Raw genomic sequence first — 23,308 nt, forward strand, 5'->3', positions numbered from 1 at the left:
TTTTGTACACTGAAACAAAATCAGTTGCCTTCAGCCTGCTTAGGGGTAGAAGGTGAGGGAATCACACAAAAGCAGTGCAATTATTCTGCTCTGGCACAACAACAGAGAGCAAAAAGAGCATCAAAGGCTTTCCTCTGAGCAAAATAGGGCTCCCTCAGAGAAAAAGTGCAACCTGTGTGTGAATACCAGTGCGTGGACTTTTGGTCCTCTCCTGAGACACAAGAGGCAGAGGATGTGCGTCAGTGTCAGTATTACAGCTACAGCGCACACCTACTTGGATTATGTTTCAGTACAGAATGCAGCAGAAGCATACTAAATAGCACTTTTTCAAAAATGTGCTTTAAATATGGTAAATTTGAGACCTCATTAAACTGTATGGGAAATTCATATTTTCACGTGTAAAATATGACATTTCACATACGAAATGTACCACATTTAACTCATTAAGCCTATATGTAAATTGTGTTTCATGTAATATTACATGTGAAAGCAGCAATTTCACATGTGATGTCTTACATCTCATTCAAATTTAACAATGTAAAAACAAAAATGAAAATAAAGCGCATTCGCCCACTGGGCCTGCCTGCATATTGTGTGCTGTTGTGTTAGTTAATAAGAAAGATATATAGGCCTACGTCTTTAAGTATTTATGTTATTTTACTTCTACATTTACTTTATCTTTATTCATTACTACATTATTACTGTATTTACTTGCATGAATTTACTTATTGTAATTTAGTATATGACCCAAATTTTGTGTCTTTCAATATAAAGTTGCCATAGTAATGTGATCATGAATTCCCGTTTTATTTGTAAACAATTTTTTGATTATCATACTTAAATTATTAACTTCGGAAAACGTGTTAATACTGTACTTAATTATTGTCATGGCAGTAATTTGATAGGGAGGGAGGGAGAGAGAGAGAGAGAGAGAGAGAGAGAGAGAGAGAGAAGCTTTCTTTTCTATCAGGCATATTGGAGGGCAACTTGGTATAGAGGGGTCCTTTAACAACCCGGAAGTCTGCCTCTCACATGTTGCTGTGTACACGCACCGGTTGCTAAGCATAGATAGATCACATTGTGCCCCATTACAGCCAAAACATTTGATGTCATTAGACTCCTTAGCAAAAAATAAGAAGATGAAAGTGGTCGCGTTAATAAGGTAACCGCGCTCCTTTTGCTCTGAGTGTCTCACTCCTCTATCACCGATGTTTTTGTTAGTATGGCAGTAGATAATTAGATAACTAGCTAGATATCTTGTTTCTGTGAGGTGTAAGGTGTTATATTCTACATGTGACTTTGTTCAAAACCACAGAAAGCCATGTCATTCATAGAAAGCCATGTCATGCACTATAAGGGTGTTGAAAACCAGTACAAGTACCAGTAAGTTAACTGATATGCTCTGGTATGGTGAAGACATCCTCAGTATACTAAGTACAGCCAAATAACAGGTTTTTCATCATTGAATATTAATGCTGCTGCATCACATTTCCACATTACTAATCGCATTCTCCTGATAATGTATGGGTCTGCATCTTAATGACTCAAACACACCTTTACTTCTGTTCCTATTCCTCATGTTATGTTCCAGTGGGGGCAAAGACAGCTGCTACAACATGATGCAGTGTGTTGCTGCTGGGCACCGGATCGCAGCTCTGGCCAACCTCCGTCCTGCTAACACAGGTGAGGAAGATCTGCTGCTGGGGTTTATGTGATCTACAGGGGCAAGCTGGGCAATATGGGTCAGCCAGCTGCACTTTTGCGGACCAAGAACTGCTGTACACAATCAAAGTGCTGCAGAACTTTATGTATTGTAAATTCCACAGGAGTGTGTGCAGCATGCTGCCTGAAGTGCTATGGTTTAAAGCAGCAAGGATTAGACGCTATATAAATAGAAGTGACTTCACCTGACTTGACAGAAAATTTGATCATTCAATCCTTAAACTAGATTTTCAAGCATAAACGCTTAATATGTGATGGTGCCATCTTAACTAATGTAAAGACGTACGCATTGATCCATAGTTACAACCCCACTATGTTTCATGGTTCATGGTTTCTCTATTTTATTTTAGTAATGTTCAGTAATAAGTTTGTAAACAGCTCAAGAGTCCCAAGCCAGTAGTTCCAGCCGTCTCATTAGTGTATGTTTGTGGAATTAATGGTTTAAATTGTGAATGTCATAGTCCTTATGGTCATTTATGGCCCTGTATTCTGATATAATCTATAGCCACAGTTTGTCAGTTTGTACATTATCATTAACGCCATTGTTCTGCCTTAACTGTTTCCAAAGTATTGCAGCATCACTTACTCATTATTACTGCTTATCAGGCACATGATCACACCACCAGACGCTGGATTTAACTTGTTTTTATCCATGCCACAGATGAGTTGGACAGCTACATGTACCAGACAGTGGGCCACCAGGCGATAGAGCTGTACTCTGAAGCCATGGATCTGCCTCTGTATAGACGCACTATCCAGGGCTCCAGCCTGGACATCAGCAGAAACTACACTGAGACAGAGGGGGATGAGGTGGAGGACCTGTACGAGCTGCTGCGTCTTGTCAAGGTAGACTTCTCTGTCTCTCTCCCACCATTAGTGAGAGATGAAGGATTTTATTACCATAAAACTGTGTTGGTCTTCAGAGTGGATGCTGCTGTGACCAAAAGGCCTTAATATTGGAGGAACCCACTCCTCTTATTTTCCATGCTTACACACATTTTACTAGTTTATTTTCATAATAAGGGATTCTTTCATCTCTAACAAGTGATAACGACGTATACTGTATAACTGTATTTGTCTGCCATTCTAATCATTCCAGATGAAGAAGTACAAAGAAGTACAAGCTGCCATATATTGAACATATAGGGCAGAAAATCAATCTTCATACGTGATTTAGCCTTAGTTTGGTTTGATAGTTCCTCAGAAAAATATCAGTTTTCTTTCTTTTCTCATGTTCCATTTTCTACACCCACCATTTGTTTGATTGTCTTCCCTGTGTGACAACAAAAATCTGTTTCAACAACACACACATTAAGTTAAAAAAATGCAATATGTCATGCTATTTGGTTCTGACATTAATTATTTTAATTATTATTAATTATTTAATTTATCACTTCAATCAGTAATTTAGATTTATTTGGACTCTATTTCTGGAAGACCTCCTTTTTCGTTTTTATGTTATTTTATATGCTTTTTATGTTTTCTATGTCAAGTGTGTGGTTGAACATATTTGAAAAACCCATAGCAGAATGAAAAAAATTACATTAATTACGAAAGCATCCATAAATTTGGATCAAATAAAAATCCTAATTTTATTTCCACATGTGAGCTAAGAAACTTCATACATGCATGCAATAGAGAGTGAATCTTACTCTGAATAGTGTTTTAATTCATCACAATTATGTGAACTCACCATTGCAATGCTTCAATAAGTTTAAAGTAGTTGAAAGTAGTTATCGTTTTGACTCCTTGCCACCACTGACATATGCTTGACTGCTTTTTAGTGAACACGCTCTCAGAGCACTACTAAACTTCTCATCTCGGCTAAGGTTCATGACATATGTCACACTGTTGAGATGTTTTACAGGTTATTCTTTGTGGATTCAGAGTCACTTAGTAGCCCATCAGCACCATCTCAAAGAGACCCTGCTTGTCTAGCTTCATCTGGCCTGCTGAACACTGACAATGCTTAGCACCTATTGTAAAGTGCGCCCGAGCTGCTCAGGAGAGTAAAAAGCCATGTTAGCGCTGTTAGTCTTTCTTATTTAGTATGTCTTGATTTCACTCTCTAAGTGGAGCACGTTTTTTTTAATCTTGCTCTGGAAAAATTGTGTGCCTGTTGTATCAGTTAATCAAAGTTTTATGAGTGAAGTTGGAGTGATGTGCCCTTCAACAACTGGCTTCACAGGAAAAATTTCATTCTTTTTTTATCTCACTTGACAGAAGATCAGATGCAAAAATTAATCACCAAATTAATATTTCATCAAATACCACTTTTGCCAGGACGTTGTGAAAATATTCATTTGATGCCAAATTATGTATGAGACCTCGGTGGTCTGAAGTGGTGCAGGGTGGCTGACTGACAGGTTTGAGACAACTGCATGTGTGTTTAACACACCGCTGGCACTGCGTGCCTACCTGACCGCCTGCAGCCACGAGGAAGCTACCTGGACATACACTTCAACAGCAGCAAAAGGTCTCCCTGCTGTCAGCACAAACAGGGTGTGGGATTGATCCTGTTTTGCACTTTTTCCCCTCTGCACCCCTACACAACCTCTCATTTTAGCTTGCAGCATCAAAATTTAAGAGCCTCTTATGGGATGGTGGATAGGAGTTTGTTGTTGAGATTGGAGCTGGCTTGACATGGTGTAAATGAGAGAGGGGGGGGGGGTGTTTGGTTCTTCCTGTTGGTCTGTGAGGAGACGTGTTCATCCGGAGCTGAGGGCTGCTCCAGGGCCCCTGCAAGTCCGCACACTGCCTGGGTGGCAAGGGCCAGTCAGCTTGCCTCAGGGCATTTCGCGCCCTCTGCCTGACTTTCTTTGTCGTCTTCTGTATAAATCGCAGGGTTTACACGTGCAGCTACATGAGAAAGCTCTTGTTTGTGTGTTTCTTGGGAGTACAAACACGTCCACACAGTCCGATTTCTGGTTTTTAGGCTCTTGCAAGTATTAACAGTCAAATAGTGGACATCTCACTGGTTCATGATGCAATAAACCACCTCTGCCTGTGGCCAGGGCTCTAATTGCAAAGGGCTGCTAATTTCCCATTTTCAGGGCTTCCCTGGTTTGACCTCACCAGTCAGACAGGCCATAGATCAGGGCAGTTGGACTCCCATGGGGCCATCATGGGCTAGCAGACCTCCAGTCATCTACCCGTTTGCCCCTCTCACCATCATCAGCAGACCTGCACCATAAACAACAGGCTTCCTCTCTTTCTCACTGAGTGATGTCAACCATAGGAACACAACTTTCTTTTCTCAGATTTCAAGTTACCGCTCTGTGAAGCTGTTTTTTTGGCGTTCTCACTAATTGGTGGATTTTTCAACTTGTACGATTTGTACTTGTACATGTAGTGAAACTAATGCAAATCATTGCATCCCCTGTATTTAGAAACACACACAATTTTGTCAGAGTGTCTCAAATCTCTTTAAAAGTCAAGGATTATGGTCACATTCATTTATGCCCAACACAAATGCCTGGTTTACTGAGCAAAAAGTGTTTTTTTTAGCATAAAGTTTGTGGTGTTGTTGATTGGTGAAGGAAATGATAGAGGGGGAAGAAAGAGAAAAAAACATTTCTTTTGATAATGAGCTGTTAAATCACCCTTACTAGAAAAGAACAGTTTTAGCATAAAAAAAAGATGTGTTCTGTTTGGAAAGTGTGATATTTTGAAAGATTCTTTCTAGCGGTTTGAATTAATTAGAAGTTACAAGATTATATTTGGCAAATGACACTTGAGCATAGATGAAAGAATTTTTTTTTCTAAGATCCGGAGTTGATGAGTTTTAAGTGGATATTCTTCCCTCCTACTCCTTTGCTGTGCTGGTAACAGACCCGTAGCATTAGCCAACAGTGCCATCTACGGATCATTCCCAGAAGCTGACAAACCAAAGGGACTCTCTACACTTTGGCCTCTCAGAGAGTTTGGAGCCATTCAAAAGATTCAAAAGAAGAGATCATATTCTTCAGAACCATTGTTGATAGAGAAAAAAAAGCTCAATTATGATAGGAAAAAATGAGCCGTCCATCCCCTGGCAGTAGTGATAATGGCAGACTGACAATGCGGCCCTATCGTTGGCCTCTTTGCTCTCATCACTGGCTGTGTATGGCAGTGTGTCTTTGAAGTGCGTAACCTGATAGACATGCAAGCCACAGCGTACCCCATCCCATCCTGCTAGGTGCTGATCTTTGAACCCGCTCTTTGAGGGGGAGAAATAACAGTTTTGTCAGCGGCAGGGGGGATCGTTCACTTGTGGATGACATCCTTGTGTCCTCTGCTAAGCTTCAAAGACAAGCTAGAATATAAACATTATGTAAAAGATAACTGTGGAAGTATAAAGCACTTTCATTTGTAGTGTGTAATTTAAGTACTTGCTATTTTTCGTGTCCAAATATCCATGTTAGTGTGGATTTTGATATTGGATTTCGTAGGTTGTGTGTCCACATTTGATGTGTGTGGTTGGTCTGCTCTCCTCTGCTATGATCTGCTCTGATGTGTGATACAGATCAGCAGTGTCAGTCACCCCTGGCTGTAACGCCAGTCCCCCTGAAGGCCTGCAAAACCCCTCATATTAGTCATATCACATCTCTCAAGTCCTTTATCCTTCTCTCTGTGCTCTGTGACCTGACACAGTGGCTCTTTATGCCCCGTGACCCTGCTTGGTTGTGTGTGTGTGTGTGTGTGCGTGCACGCTTGTGTGTTCAAGGTCAGGTCAAATTGGGCCTCTGTTACATGATAACAGGTCTATCTCTGTTCTCCTGACACACCTCTCTTTTTTTTGCCCCATTTTGCCTTCTTTCAACACTCTATGGTTGAAAGAGGTGTTCTTACTGTTCTCATCCATTTACACTCTTTTTTTTCTCTGCTGAACCCAACTACAAACTACTTGATGTTGCACACAAGTTGATGTTTTTATGTAGCCATTATCATATCTGTTATTTTTTCCAGTACTTCTTTTTTATTTCCATTTTTGCAAGATATGTTGTATTTTTGAAATGCTTTTCAGCAGATTGAGCAAAACGAAGATGCTGCACCTTGTAAGTAGCACATTCTATGGGGAGCCAATGTCAGTGAGCTTTGTGAAGATGCAACCATAGCTTCAGTCACTTGATATAGTAATAGATATTGTGTTAAAAGAGTGACTCTTGCAGTAACTTTGCAACCTTTGAGTTGATGAATAAAGACAAAGACATTTAAGCTCATTAGAGTGATGAGGAACAATAGATGATATCTATGCACATGTTCCTTTCTGCCAGCTCTAATTAGCAGCACTGTGACATCTCTGTCGTACTGAGACCCAGCTTTGAGAACGATGGAAATGTTACTTTCAAATCTAATTCGGTATTCTGTAATGTATTCGACTTTTCAGAAAATCTTTTTTTTATTTCTTTTATTTTTTGGGATAACTGATATCATGGGTCAGTTAACACCCAACACCCTTTTTTTTTTTTTTTTTTGTTATCAAGCCAGTATTTTTTTTCCTGGAGATGTCTGGGAAAAGTCTCGGAGAGCTGCCCTGAGACCTTTTGGCGTTTGTAGATGAAACATTCCTTTCCGTTGGTGTGTGTTAAAACACCTTGTTTTTAGTGAGATAATCCTCTTCTTAAATTCACACACCCTCCTCCCCCTTTTCCTTGTTTCTCCTGACCTTTATTACATACACACACACACACTCCCCCCTCATCCTCCGTCTCTACCGCCGCTCCATTATCGACATCAGCAGACAAGAGTGGGGCCCTCTGAGATCGCAGAGGCAGTCTGTCCACAAGTTCAAACATTCTTTTTCATTCTTTCCTCTCCCTTGCTTCTTCATCCTTTCTTTCTTCAACTGGCATCTTTGTCTCCATTGTATTGTCGTCGCACTTTCATCCGGACCCTTCAGAAGCCTGGCACTGCGTTGTTGCGAGTGCCCTGATGGAGGTGTATCCTGCTGTGTGGAAAGGAGGGAGAGGGATTGAGGGAGAGGAGAAGGAAAGAAGCAGAGAGGAAGAGGAAGAGGAGGAGGAGGAGGAAGGCTGGCTGGCAGGCAGGCAGGCAGGCAGAGGAATCTCCAGTTGAACCAGCAGCTCTGTGGTATTGATCAGGCAGCCGAGGTGTTGTGAGACAAGTCGTTGAGGAGGGGTGTGAACTATGAAGAAAGGGGAGGGGTGGTCAAAATCAAACACGCAGCCCCTCTCTGATTACCGGCATGGAGCAGCATTAGATGTACATTGGGGGCTCAACAGGAAAATGGATTTCTTTAAAAACCTGCTTAATACATAAATCATGACCTCTGGGGTCACAGTGAGGGGTTTAGGAGATCAGATCAATAGCAAAGCTAATGCAATCTTGTTGTATCTGGTTTGTGGTGCGGAGAGACCTCTAAATGGTGTTATTAGAAGTAGCTTACAAGGATGATCACTTTGTAGAAAGTTTTGTTTTACTACATTTTCGGTCAAGTTTAGAGAACCATATTTAAGGATATATTTTAGCATGAGCTAGTACAGATTCCTTCAAACAGCTGTCTCTCTGTGTCGCTGCTCTATGTGATAGCCATTGTTATCTTTTCCTTTGGTCTGAGACTGCTTGTATTTATGTTGGTCGCCACAGTGGCAGTGGGGTTGAGATTACAGGCTTGTTTTGCACATGAGGAAGGATAGCATTAGTGCTGAGATAATGGCACTGTGTATTGTTCGCTGGCCGTGTGGAAGTGGTGGGACAGGATCTATTAGATGCAAGCCCATTTCCCTCCAACTGACGCTAACAGTCCCCACAAACATTAGATAAAGAGCCTAGCCTCAAGCCTTTGTAATTTGTTTGTATTTTTCTGCTTAATGTACTTTGCTCAATCTTGTTTAGCGATGATGGAAGCTGATAGCCTTATCTCGCCTTGCCAAGGGCATGAGCCACTACCACTGCTTGGTTGAACATTGTTCCAATGAAGAACGTGTGTGTGTTTATGGCTTTTTTTTTCAGATTTTATTTTGATGCTGGTGAAGTGTAGCTGTGTAGCTGTATCTAGATGTTGTTTGCATTTGAGATATTGGTTAATATGCTCTATCATGCACTGACATAAATACACCATTGCAGAAAGTGTATTACTATAATTTCTCTTCTGTTTGATTGTTCATATGAAAATTAAGGGAAATGTGTGATCATTGTCTGAGCCTGGCTGACCGAATTCGATTTCTTGTCTCATTTTTGTCATTGTTTTGTCACTTTTTCTTGAAAATGTCTTTGGATGTCCCTCCTTTCAAAACGACTGCTACTTTTGATCATCAGAGATTGTTACATCTTCGCTGTCACCCTTGATGAAGATAGTTTTTTTTTTTTTTCACTCTCTGCTTTCTTCTCTTGTTTTAAAAGTTACATTTCAAGGTAAATCTGAAAATATGAAGTTAGATTCACATGGCTTTCACAGGATAACATATTGCTTCATTTAGGCTCTAGCCAGTTGTCTTTACTTTGCAGCCTGATGTAAGAGTATGAAGAAGCCATTTATGGAAAACGGGAGTCGCTGGGGAGGTTGGATGTGTAATAAAATCGTTTAAACTCACTGGTATCTACAGCTAGTCATATACTTGTCTCAGAACAGCCAGCTGAGGAATAGTGCTAATTCTGTCAACTCCTTGACATTTATGTATTCCAAAATTAAGAGGGCTTTTATGTTTTGTTTTGTGAACCATTCCCCTCAAGAAATATTTGTGGCAGGCCCATCACCTCCCGCAGCTAAAGTCATAACCAGCCATAGAAAAACACTGTCTGGAGTCTGGAGTGTGGGTTAGACCAGCATCATTGCTATATTTTCCTCTAGTCTCTCTTTGGGGAGGGAAGGGGGAGGATTGGTGGGGGTTTCATGTCTATTGGCTCTATGGAGGATAGAGGACAGGAGAGCCAAGATGCCAAGAGCCTGGAACCTGACCATACCAGAAAAACATTTACATTTTGGAGTGTGTGTGTGTGTGTGTGTGACTGTGTGTATATACATGGACGTCAATACATGTGCATGCATACACCCTGTGGACTAGGTGGTTGTTACGGGCCATGAAAAGCAACTGACATAGTTTACCTCTCTGTGGTATGAGACTTCTTCTTTGATTCTATCCTACTCGCTTTCTAGAAGAAACTTCCTGTCTCAAACACCCTTAGCTCAGCCAAGTGGGAATGTTGCTATGAGAAAACTGGGATTATGACTCCATTTTATGGCCCACAGAAATCTGTTGCTGATGCTTATTTATTGGAACATGTTATCCTTTTAATGGCAAGAGACACGGCCTTGAATGTTTGCAGGAAGTTGCATGAATTCCTGTCATCTTAAAAGCTCCAAAACAGTTGATCGGCTAGAGGCACAGAATGACAATTTGCTTAATGTAGAAACAACCATTAAAATATTGCATTTTTTAAGAGCCAGTAATAACAAAACTTGTTTGCTCGGATTGCGAGTAGTCATGGATATGGATAAACAACCTTATGTCTCCTCGCTGCTTCTCAACATTAAGTTTTCCATGCATGTAGATATGGAAAGCCTCCTTGTCCTTGGCCCGCTGAAACTAGGGCTTTGTGCTTGCTTTGGCCAAGGCCCTCTCCCTCCCTGCCTGAAGACTGGCTGGGCCCGTGTTTACGTAACCATATATATCTGAGAGGAAACTTGCGAAACGTTAATCTCTCTACTTTTTAACCCTGATGAATTTCTACATTTTCCAGCTGTGCGGCATGGCATATTTATGCTCAGGCTCTATCGCTGAAAACAGCTCTGTCATTGTAAATGAATCACTATCCAAGACTAAAGAGTGTGTGTGTGTGTGTGTGTGTGTGTGTGTGTGTGTGTAAACTTCAGGCTAGGAAACTGTAAAAATACAAATTCAGCCATGAAAAGCTGCAGTAGTACCTCCACGGATGAAATTTGCAACTTCTTTTCATTCTTCTCTGGACCCAAATCAGAGCACGCTGGTCTGTCACTTGTCACATTGCTGTGGGCTGATAAGCAGCCCTCACTCAACGCGCTAATGAGACAATGTCTCATGTCATATCCTCTGTTGGCTGGTCACACCTGCATCGTGGCCTCAGAAGGGATAATACTTTCCCCTATTCTGCTTCCTCTCCCCTTCTTGCAACTCTGACCTGCACCATCTCCGGAACCAGTCGGGGTATTTAGGTTTATGAGCAGCTGGCTGTGTGTGCAGTTTGTTTTTCTTATTCTACCACTCTGTGAGTCTGAGGACTGACACGTGGTGAGTCATCTCGCCTGCCCATCCATGAGCACAAAGGAAGAGCCCGTCTTTCAACAGCTGCTTCAAACAGACAGCCCCACCAATTTACCAAAGGGAATGTCTCTGAAAACCTTTTAGAACAAGGTTTTGGTTGATGTTTGTTTTACAAAGACGTTCGCTAAGCTTGCATGTCCATTTGTTGCTTTATTTTGATGGATCAGTCATTGTACATAGTGTTTTAGCCTCAATATATATAAGCATTATATAATCTTTTAAGCACTGGGTGTAACTTAAAACTTTACAACTGGTCCTAACCATATCCTCTACCTTGTGCACACTTCTTGCACATCCTATCACTCCTTCTTTGACTCTGGGAGTCACCTTGGTGTATAACTGCTGTACAGAATGGTAATGAGGAAGCTGATTTAAAACAAATAACCAGTGTCTCCTCCTACTAAGCTCACACTAGGCTTCCTGTCAGTTTGGCATGTATCAGTTGTCAGGACAGCCCAACACGCCCTGGGACTATGTCCGCATTACATTAAACACAATCGCTTGACCCTAGCTGGCCCTATCCCCTGTACCGCATCTACTTCAGCTGCTACAACAAGATCCAACCCCCTCTACGTGTTCCCACCATGTAGGAGAACAGGGGCGAACAATCCCATTACATTACAACAGGCCTAGAGCTGATCTAATGGAGGGAACATTAAAACCATGTCGCGTCCAGTCACTTACGTGATGGATCCTGGGAGAGCGGGATGAAGAGGAGTGTTGGAGAGAAGGGGGAAGGGAAGAGGAGGTTGTGGGGTTAGAAGTGGTGTCAATATGACAGTGTGGATGCAGCAATGGAAAGCTTGTGATGGTGCCCCGTTGCCCTTGAGCAAACTGTCATTCAAACCACTTTAATTAATTTCTCCACTTTGTCTTTTTCTCTGCCTCCCTGCCATCATGCACAAGCATACTACATACAGGACACAGTAATGTAATAGAAAATACGTGTCAACAACTTTATACTCGATAAAAAGAGGATTTTGTGATGGCAATATGTGTTTGTAATAGCCAAGATCTGCCAACGTTGGCTTCCTAGTTGTCAGAACAAGCTGAAGCAGGCATGTTGGAAACCCACCATTTTGCAAAATGGAGCTTTGTATTGTTAGGGTGTATAATTAAGACCTCATTGTGACAGCCATTGAGAGAGAGAGAGCTAATGAGGGTTCTGATGTATTCCATATGAATATGAATATTGAATTTTTAATATTTTATGGCTTTCTAATTGCCTTGGTTGCTGTTAATGGCTTTGACTGTTGAATATTACCCAGACTGAATGTGTGGCATGCGTAAGTACCTTTAAGCTGAGAGCTGATAAAATAGCCACACTCTCAAGCTGAATTCTTTGCTTTATGATTGTCGTGTATGTATCTTTAGGGAAGATAATTATCTTGACTAAAGGCATGTCTGTGACTGTGAATACATTTGAACCACTCTTTTACTCCCTTACTAAGACGAATGTATATATAATTACAAAGTATATCACATACACTACCTTGATATAGAGTTTAATGGCCGTATCGTTTCTTTGTGGAGCATGTCTGCTGGCCTTAATCTTCCCCACAGCTGACATCTTAATAACTCAGCCCTCTCCATCTATTTCCACGGGAGACATCCGGATGTTGGGGAAGGATTAGTTTAATGAATTTGACAATTAGTAACAGAAGTTAATGACTGCATGGGGCTAAGTACCCTGATGGACATGGCTGGGGGGACTGAGGGCTTCCATTGCTCTGGGCCATAGATCCTCATTAATAGCTTTTCTGCCTGCTGGAGAGGACAGGGGAAGCCAGGCCAGGCCTTTGTTTAGTCTGCCTCTGACGGGGCTGCTACGGGGTTGCACTGTTGCACAACACCACGCCAGAATTAGTCCCGCTCTGGGCATGAGTTAATGCAGGGCCTCGGGTCCTGGATCAGGTGAAGCTTCCTTTAATGAGCTGGGGTCATTAAATGTTGAAAAAAGAAAAGTGACATGGAATCGGGGCAGGCAGGGAGCTGTTTCTTCCGATCTTGTGCCAACAGTCATGAAGAAAGAAAAGTGGCCTGTGGGTCACAAGAGTCCTGATGACCTCTGCCTTGATTTATCGTTATGTTAGCTTCTTACCCGCTTTCCACCTTTAATGCAGTCAAAACACCGTTTAGCTAGATAGCTCTCATAAAGATTTTATTATTATTTATTATTATACTGTGCTTCATGAACTACCTTGTCGCTTTGTCAGGTATTCCCACCATAAACCATTTTGATAAATTTTTCAGCCACCATAAAATCAAAGTTTGTATTTTTTATGGCATCATGAATACACATGAAACAATTCCCATAAAATTCATAAATTCAGATTTATACATGTATATCCCACTTTTTCACAATAATTTATCCTACCTTTCCTACAGAGGATGAGAAAGTATGTTTAGAATGAGTAAAATTGCATCCAGAGCAGCATTAACTGCCCCCTCATTCCTGCCTGTCTCCTGTCGATAGCCATAATAGCGACGAAAACATAACTGCTTCCAAAAATAATCATTTTCCAACGCCGTTTGCCAGGTCTGCTTGCTAGTCTCCATTGAAAACAAGGGGATGTGTGAGAAATTTGTCTTGTTTTGTCATTAGTGGTGAGTATGCCTGCATATTATAAGGCTACATGATGTAATGTAATAAGAGCCAGTGCAAAGAGAAGTGATTTGATTGGTCGAGGTTGAATCAAACCTCAGAGGCCCAGATACCTTCAACATTCTGCCTCCAAAGAGAAGGGGAGACCGAGGGAGACAGAGAGGCAGAAACGCAAGGCGAGGATGCTGCTTGCTGTTGCTCTGATGCTCTGTTATTCTGTCAGGCCAAGTCCGGTTTGGCCCAAATTTAGAGCCAAGGGACCAAATTGGTGTTGATGTAGCATACTTCTTCAAAAGTCTCATTCCTATCTCTTTTCCTCTTTCTCTCCGTCTCTCTTCATCCCACTCTTTACCTCCTAATATGCCTCTTTAGGAAGTGACAGTTGTATTTAGGGAAAAGGTTATCATTGCATTAGAATAGAGTGCTGGGCCTGAGGCTTACCTAGAATTACATGACACTGCCTGCAGCCCCCATCGCTCTGTGCTAGGCTGAAATGTTATCAGTCTGACTTAATTACTGTCACTGGGCAGTGGAATTGACTGTAATGTATATTCCAGTGTTGGACATGTTTAAGGGATATTAAAACTTGAGTACAGAATCCCAAGTTAAAATCTCTTGGTGTTTAAGGTCAAAGAGTTAAATTCTAGCTGTGTATTTATCTGAATGTGTTTAGCTTCGGCTTGATACCTCACATCCTCTGTTGCACTGTAAACATCAGACACACACATGCACACCGCCACACACGCACAGAGCACATCCTTTATCTGATTAGCTGGCACGCCTACGTGGAGCTATGTGTATGTGTTTGAGGCACGGTGCGTTGTGGCGCAGCATCAGGCCCCAGGCAGGGCATGGATTTCATTTAGGAAAGTATCAAAGGTTTACACGCTGTTCGCTTTAATCAGCATGTTTATCAGGCAGAGAAAAATTGCAGGAAGGGACCACAGGGAGAAGGAGGGGTGGGGGGTTATCTTAAGGACCAGTAGCCAGGGAAATTGATAATGGCTACAAGGTAATTTACTGGAGACTTGTGCATCCCTCCACTGCTTCTACCCTTGCCTCTCATTCTAATTACAGCCCATGTAATGTTCTAATGAATCTGCAGGTGTGTGTGTGTAAGGGAGGGCCATGAAGGTACAGAAGGGGGTTGTGAATGAATGTATGTGTGAGCATGCATAGCTTGCATGTACCTATGTGTGTGTGAGAGTGTGCGCGTGCATGTGTGTTTGTTTGTGTGTGTGTCATTCCGGATCAAGCCTGTTTTCGTGAGAGAAGATTGAATGCATCTCAAGGCTGTGTCAGTATCTCTCGAGTGCATAGTTGTCTCGCTGTTTCTGAAATATGAATATGATATGAAAAGCAATTAGATTAGCCCTTAGCAATATTAAAGATACATGCCACTCACAGACACAATGTTCCACTGATACTTCAAGTTGTCACTGCAGTTCGGTCTTCTAGCTGCGTGTGTAGAGGATGGGAGCTACAGCCAGACACACTCATCTCCTGCTCACACTAGACTGCTGATAAGGTCCAGAACTGCCTCCAGTTGAGCTGGTGCCTCCAGTCACACGCACACATGTGCACATTAACACACACATTCACTCACAGAGCCATGTGTGCAAGCCTCCAGGGGATATGGGCTTGACCATAAGGGCCTTGATATTAACATAGTGTAAACATCCCCACAGGATTGCAGTCCAATGAAAGGAAAGAGCCGTCAGGAATTTGCTTTTCTTTGTCTGTTTAAGTCTCTGTGTGTGCATATGTTTACATGTGTTTGCATGGTTTTGTTCAGATAGCACTTTGGGATACCATTGAAGGTTGAGCAAGTAGTACCGGGCCCCATGGGACAGTGACATATTACCATTACAATGCATGTTGCACATGCTCTATAATGGAAAAGACAAGAAATCTTTTAAGTTTCCTCCTTTTTTCCCTCCCTGCAGGAAAAGGAGGGTGTTGAGGCAGTGTCTGTAGGGGCCATTCTCTCTGATTACCAGAGGGTCCGGGTGGAAAATGTGTAAGTCAAACACACACACACACACACACACTCATGATCCAGAACACACTTTTTAACTAAAGTGCACACACACACACCGCGTTTAGGCCTCTGAACTCGAATGACGCACACTCTGTGGTCCGCTGAAGGAAAAGAGTACATCCTCTGGAGTCTTTACCTTACTTTGTGTTCCAAACTTGGACAAAGTTTTGTGTAAACACATACACACACACACATATACACACTGAGTTTTGTTTATGCCATTTTATTTAGACTAGCTTTGATTTTATGGTGCAGCTCTGTTTTTATGGAGCAATGATTTCAAGAAAAAGAATAAAACTGAATTTCATTCTCATGTGATTTTGTTAATATAAAAAAATGCACTTTCCCATTGTGGGAGTCTTATTCGCAGAAAGATGAGATGATTTCCTTGTGACACGGATACCCATATGTCTCTCTTATTCTTGTCCTTGTTTCATTCTGTTTGTCTTTGTTTTTCTTCGCCTTCCGTCCTCTCTCTTTGTTCTCTCTTGTTCTAAACTTACACAGACTGGACACATTGCAGCACAAAAGCTCTCTTCTTAATAACAAATCCTGCTGTCAGTCAGCAATTGTTTCCCTTTATACACACTAGATGCATACATATAAACATCTCAGGCATTCCTTGAGCAGTAGATGTTTATGTGCAGACTTTTTGGCTCCACTTACCAGAGTTTATGCAACAGACAAGCCTCAGCTTAAGATGGAGTTTTAGTGTTTGTCTTGTCTTTGAATAAAGCCACTGGCAGTGGTGGCAGGTGGAAGCATGTCCTGCGGGCCTATCGGGGTGGCAGCCTTCCCGCAAGAGGAGAAGCTGCCCAGCCCAGTTGGCTTTGAAGTTGTTCTGAAGCTGGCAAATATTCAATATTAACCATTTTGCATCTCCTTCTCTTTCTGAAACCAACTCCTGTCCCTTTTCCCTTTCACCTGTTCCGCAGATGTTTGCGGCTAGGTTTGCAGCCCCTGGCCTACCTGTGGCGCCAAGACCAAGAGTCCCTGCTCTCTGAGATGATATCATCTGACCTCCATGCTATCCTCATCAAAGTTGCCGCTTTTGGTGAGTTTGTGTCTTTGTGTCTCAGGCAGCCGGTGAGCTTTCTGATGTCCCCTCCCTTCTGTTCACCGTCTTTACTCTCTGAACATGCCGTGTTGGTTAAGTGGTGTATGGCGTGGGGATTGAAGGGACAAAATTTGGATGAGTGAGGGATAGAAGGAGGAGGAGAAAAGGCCGTTTAACCAGAGAGAGAAAAGAGAGACAAGCAGAGTAATGCCCTAATCATTAAGCCGCGGCTTAGCAGCAGTATTGAGACTTGTGCCAGCGGCAAAGGTATTGAAGCAGAGAACAATATGAAAAGATAAGAGGCACAGAGGGAGGAGGTGTGAGGGAAGTGCGCACTGGTATTGGGTGGGTGGGAGGAGGGAGGGTTGGCAGTTGAGAAATAATCACAGGTGATTGCCCCGCACATTAATGCAACCTGTCAATAAGAGACGCATGTCCCTATTGTGCGAGAGAAACACTGCATTCTCTGCTCATGCATAGCTCAGAATACACGGTCCGTGAAGCGAAGATTAAAATCTCTCATTTACGTTTTTCAACTGCTTCAGCACTGAGGGAAGAGGTTAATGCGGTGTCACTGCTCTCTACCTGCCTGTTTTGGAGCCCGAGGACAGGAAGATCAGATTACTGAATAACAGGAGAGAGTTTAAAAAAAAAAGTTTTCTTTTTCTTTTCACAGGTACATGATGTTAAGATCTCTACCTGTATCTACTTGACAGTGAGGCCGGATCCCTTTTGACTGTGCCAGTGATAAATGATAATTACAGCTACAAACGGTTCTTTTTACTCTCAAACTACTCATGCCGATAGATCATCATGTAGACACTGTTTACGTGCTGTTAAGTGCTTGTTATCACCTTTGGTAGCAATCAGTCGAAAAGGGGTCCACGGCTGACTGATGACCCACAGAGCTGAGCAGCGTGTTTAAGATATTCAGCATATCTTTCAATGCTGCTAAAATGACCCCTCATGGAATGCATTTGTCAAGCCATTTATCTTCAGTACTTTATTTGCTGGACCCATTTCTCATTTTTAATGGTCTCATGATAAAGGACTTTCTAGTAATCAATAATATAACTTGTGGGATGCCCGTCAGAAGAGAGATGATGTCACAATCCATATTTTTCAGATTTTTTCGCAGGGTTATAAAATTATTGTTTACCAGTCAAAATATATTTTTTATTGCCGTTACACTTGTGACTAGATCAATCAATCATAATGTTACTTCTCAGGAGTAACACACACAAAAACAACTCCACACCTTATAGACCAGTCACCTTGTAACCCAGCTGCCTCCGCCAAGCTTTCTACTCTAAACACAACTTTGTCTAAAAGCAAATTCTCAACATTTTTTTGGAAGATTATAATTAGAAAGGAGAATCACCTCGGGTGCCTTTGAGTGTGTATCTTGGCCTCTGACTGTAGGTGTTTGTGTGTGTGTGTGTGTGCGTGTGTGTGTGCGTGTGTGTTTTGACTACAGGTAAAAAGGAAAGATCTTATCAGCCCTGACTCCTCACCTGTCCCGAGGCAGTGGTAATTAGAAAGGGGAGAATTGAAAAGGGGTGCAAGCGCCCAAGGCGTTTTAGGCTGCACTCATATAATTGCAGCTTTGGTGGGAGCAGGTCTGAGCAGTGAGGTGTGCTGTTTATGGGAGATTGGGTGACAGTAGGGCGTGCCTGGTGGACTTTGGTGTGTGTGTGTGTGTGTGTGTGTGTGTGTGTGAGAGAGAGAGAGCAAGTGAAAGAGATTTGGAGGGATTTATTCGTACAGACCTCATGAGGAGAAAAAACAACTCTCACAGGGCAAAGGTTAAGTCTGCTTCTGAACTGACAGCCAAAACGGCTTATGATATTGTGTGGTAGTATAAAATGGGTTTTGGTTGGCTCTGAATAGTTAGAAGTCATTCAAGATTAATATTCCTTCATTAGGCACTCAGAAAGACAGGTGGAAATTAGCAGTGAATGGATAAAAAGGAAAAAAAAAAGTTCTTTCTTAAGGGAGGATATATTCCTTGATGACAAATCCCTGTAGTGAAAAGACAGCTGTCCAAATGCAGGATGATCCTCTAAGTGAATTCTCAAGAAGCGTTCATTTGTGTGCTGATGGCAGCCTAAAGAGGGAAAGAGAGAAAGAGGATTTTAGCCTTTGAAGATGCCAAATTGCATGTAGTGAAGTAAGTTCAACTATCTCAGTCTAAGCCTATGAATGTCACAAAATGGTTCTAATTAGCAAGAGAAGCATTTCTCTCCAAGGGAAGTGCATATTTTTGTTGGGGAAACTGTCTCTCTGCGATGCAGCGTCTCTTGAGCTAAGCGTGGTAATTGGCAATTCCAAAAGCTCGTATTAAATATTCATGTAATTAGTTAATTGATTGATTAGTGCAGGTGTGTGTGAGGGCACAGGTTCAGCAGTTAATTGGTCCACAGCTCCAGAGATAATTGGCATGTGTGAAATCAAGGTCTATCCAGCGGAAAACCTTTTATCACCGTATGATCTTTTACCCTTCACACGAACGTAGCCTTCTTGCTCTGAAGATGGGAATCTATGTCACAGATTCGTTTTCACTGATCACTTAAGGACATAGAATATAATTTGATATATGCTTAAAGGACAATTAATGTTCAAAGACATTAAAGGAAATATACTGAAAATGTATTCAATGTGGAAGGCAATGGAAATAGCGTTCCTTCCTGTATCTAAAGAAACCTTAAAAGAATGCAAAATACAATCAGTATTTTTTGATTAACAAGTGTTTATAAAGGAATGTGTGAGCTATAGTGCCAAAGGTACATAGATATGGTGAATGTTTTTAAAGAAGCAATACCAGGCAGACGATATTTTTACAAGACTGAAGAATGATCATGAGGTTTCAGACACTATCAGACTCTGTATTAGCAGTCTGGCAAAAAGACAAGATGCAATTTGCTCTTGGAATTAAGTGTGCTGTCATCTAACCCACGCCAAATTAACTGTTTGTCATTTCAGTCTATAAATTCACGTTCTGTTATTGACATCTCTATGTGCCACAATTAAGCTCTGAGGCACTACTTACTCATTTAAGGATGTTTTAAAGCACTTAGGTTGAATGATAGACTTGTTTCTGATTTTAGGACATTAGTTTAACTTGGGTCACATGTTTAACCTACTACTTACAGTTAGGTTCATTATCTCTCTGCTGAGTCAGTTCTAAAACTCCAGTCGGGTCATCAAAATTGAGAAAAAATGGAATTAAATTCTTAAGTCAACTCCAAACTCAATTACAGCGGCAACTATTGTTTGCTTTATGAAATCTCCCAAAATAGTCACATCTGATTTTTTTTTTACTATTGCCCACAGACGCGTCCTCAAATCACTTTTTTTTTCCAAATCAACAATTCAAAACCCAAATATAATCAGCTTATTATCACATCAGTTGAAGAAAATTGTGAGGAATAGCATTTCCAACAATGGAGAAACAGGAAAGAATGTTGAAAGAATGACATTTTGGCTGGAAAAATGTGTTGAAAGATTAATTGCACATCGAAATAGAGGCAGAGTAATTTGCTGTTGATGGACTAATTGATTTTTAACAGTAACTATAGATGAGGCTCAGCTGAATCAGCTTAAAACAGTAAATGGACAGCATGGGCCTTGGAGAGAATTTCTCTCTAACTAAATTGATTTGCACAAGTAAAAGTTGTTTGGTTAAGCACTGTATTGGAGGTAAGCACTCCCAGTTTCTCTTTTCGATTTGTTGGACTGAGAAGATTTCATCTGATGTGATTGCTACACAGTTCATGCTGCCTATTATTCTGCTCACAGACACTGAATTTCAGATAAGAGCCTGACAAATTTCACATATAACCTCAATCTTATCATCCTTTGTACCGTGCCGCCTCCCTCCTCTTCTTTCTTCTTTTCCGTTCTGTATTTCTCTCTCTCTCACTCTCTCTCTTGCAAAGATTAGGTGATAGTGAACAGCTATTGTTTTGGCGGGGGTCTTTGAGAGTGTTGTTTAAAGGCTGATGCAGCTCACCTAGTTGGGAGGAGATGCTTATTTCATCCATTTAAAGGCTAAAATGTTACACATCGTGAATCCAATTTTCTCTGCCTTTTCTCTCTGAAGGCAGGGATTAAAGCCGAGCTGTCAGCTAGCACGCCAGATCTTAAGACAACCCTCGGATGCCTGAGATACTGCGCTCAGCTCAGCTCAGACGGTATCTAGAATCTCCCACCTTTTAATTTAGCATTAGGCTCAGTAAGCAAAATCACAAGCAGTTTCAATTAAATAGGTAGCTCGCTGCTGTGGGTTTACATGAATCAACCTCTTCAAGGTAGGAAAAGTCAATCATGATCATTACAAAGAATTAAAGCTGAAGTGAGCTTTGGAAATAATTGCGATTGACTTCTGTAAGGGCAGAACTGAGAGACTTTAGAAGGAAGTACAGTTATGTTTTTTTTATCTGAAAGCTTTGCCTTTTGGTCCAAGAATCAAAGGGCTACCCAGATTTCACTTGCTATTGTAAGATTACTGCTTTATGGTTAAAGTCTATTGTGACTCATGATGCTCTGCATGAAGTTTTAAACATAGCTTTTTACAGTTTTTTCATTTCCCAATATAAAAACTCACTCTTGGTTTCCTGGTAAACTTTTTATTCTTCGGTAATTTCAACCCAAATGTCAACAAGGTTTTTTAAAAAAAATGCTGTCCCTCATTACAAGACTCGATGGTTTTAAAGTTCACTGAATTTAATTGGAGTTTTATAGGGTAATACGTGGTAAAAAGCCCCTTTTAAAGGAGAGCCATTCCTCTCAGTCTCTCTTAGGGAAGCTCCTGTCTCGCTCCAAAGTGCGGTCTTGCTGTCTCTGGCGGCAGACTAATGGCAGCTTCTTGTGGGCTTATTTGGGTTTAATGTGGCATAATGAGGTTAGGTAATTGGGTTTAGGTCAAGTTGTAAAACAGGTTCAGAGGAGACAGAGATGTGAAGATCATGCAAATGAGTGGTGTTAGATCGCTGAAGACTCACACCGGTGGCTACTCAAAGACTTCTCAAAGCATGTATCGTACAAGTGCGAGCTCATTCCAACTATCCTCATTTCCAAATGGTTTCAGTAACCTTAAGTCGACTGGAACATCAATTAAGAAAACACTCATACAAGTGCTAAGTGGTCTTGGGAGAAATGCCTTCACGTTAATGCCATCCTTGTATCATTTTATCACTCACTCCTGTCTTCCTGGATATCCATCGTCCTCTTCCCTCCTTGTAAATATCAAATCATGTTGCATATATTATTTAAGAGGAGGGAAGTTAATGAACATATTAAAAAAAGTGGCATCCCCTCAGCAATTTGAAGCCAATTATTAAAATTTGTTAAAAGGCATGACTAATTAAAGAGGATATTTAAATGGGATTGAATTTTAATGCTTTTTTTTTCTCTCTCCTTATTACCTTTGTGGCAGGGTTAAGATGAGAGGATGTTGAGATTAGATATTCTCACACTAATTAAGACCACAGATCCCCTGGGAAGAGAATAAGGGCCTCCTCATTCTCTCCCTCCACGCTCTCTACCCTCCCTCCCTCCACTGTGGCCCTCCCTCACTCCCCTGTAGCGCCGGACCACCAGGGCCTGGAGGAGAGTCACAGTTAGGAGATGAACCTGGGATGGGATGCGACATCCTTCCTTCACATCTCCTCTCCCCTTTCCTCTTGTCTACCATCCATTGCTCCCTATGGGGTCCACGGATGACACATTAACCTTTGAGGTTGTCAGGCCATGAGAGAGGAGAGATTCTCACATTACGATTAACTTTGTTCCTTCAATTAAGCACACGAACGTACCGATGTGTGGGCCCACGTGACGCCTTGGAATAGAGGAGCTATATTGGATTTTCAGAGAAATTAGTAAGGACAATTCAGCAAATGTATTTTATTGCGATGGCATTGCTGTCACAACTGCACGTCACAGTGTATAGGTCATCAGTAACTTGTTAATGATTATGTCAATCAATTAATAGGCAGCCACAGAACAGAGAAATGGAAAATGTTGGAGAATAAGGCAAGCCTAGCCAGCGGCTTTTAAGATGTAATTGTTCGGTTCCAGTAACTTTTCCCTCATATTTTTCAATAGCAATCAGATGTTGTACGCCTAGAATTTGGTACTTTACGTTTAAGTTTTTACTCCTCTATTCTTTGCATAAATCAGCAGGTATTCGGAGTCATGTTTCTTTTTGTTGGAACAGAGAAGAATGCACAGTACAAACATTTAGGCTGCACTTTCTTTGTGAAGGGAGATGTTTACAGGGTAAGATGGAGGCCAGCACAGTGCCATCAGGTACAGGCATGCGATTTATTGTCACGAAAGAGCAAAAGCCTTGGACGCTCAACTAGCCGAGTCAAGTGTTCATAGTTTAAGTACACCCTTTTATTCCTGCTAATATGTACATAATCCCTAAATAGGACTGATCAAAGTGCTAAACTTTGAGTAAAGCTATGCTTTAGATTTGGGTATCTTATTAAAAGGGCAGGAGGTTATGGCCACGGGTTGTTTTTCTCTCTTTTTCTAAAAGTCGACTTGGTTGGTTCATTTTACTTGTTTTGTTGGGCGGTGGGGGTTGTCTAGCAAGTGAGGGGGCAGTGAGCTTGTATTTTAGGAGTGTGGCACCA

General features: G+C 41.5%; 1 protein-coding gene across 1 annotated transcript in view; it reads left to right on the plus strand.

Annotated features, from left to right (window-relative positions):
- Positions 1-1,082: 1,082 nt before the first annotated feature.
- dph6 (diphthamine biosynthesis 6) overlaps positions 1,083-23,308 on the plus strand; it is a 53,638-nt gene continuing 31,412 nt past the window's right edge. The window contains exons 1-5 of the mRNA XM_070842756.1: positions 1,083-1,162; positions 1,592-1,683; positions 2,384-2,568; positions 15,516-15,589; positions 16,546-16,664. Of these exons, the coding sequence (XP_070698857.1) occupies positions 1,107-1,162; positions 1,592-1,683; positions 2,384-2,568; positions 15,516-15,589; positions 16,546-16,664 (526 nt within the window). The 5' untranslated portion in view covers positions 1,083-1,106. The remainder of the gene's footprint in view (positions 1,163-1,591; positions 1,684-2,383; positions 2,569-15,515; positions 15,590-16,545; positions 16,665-23,308) is intronic.

Source organism: Pempheris klunzingeri, chromosome 13, assembly GCF_042242105.1.
Source record: "Pempheris klunzingeri isolate RE-2024b chromosome 13, fPemKlu1.hap1, whole genome shotgun sequence".
Taxonomy (NCBI): Eukaryota; Metazoa; Chordata; class Actinopteri; order Acropomatiformes; family Pempheridae; genus Pempheris; species Pempheris klunzingeri.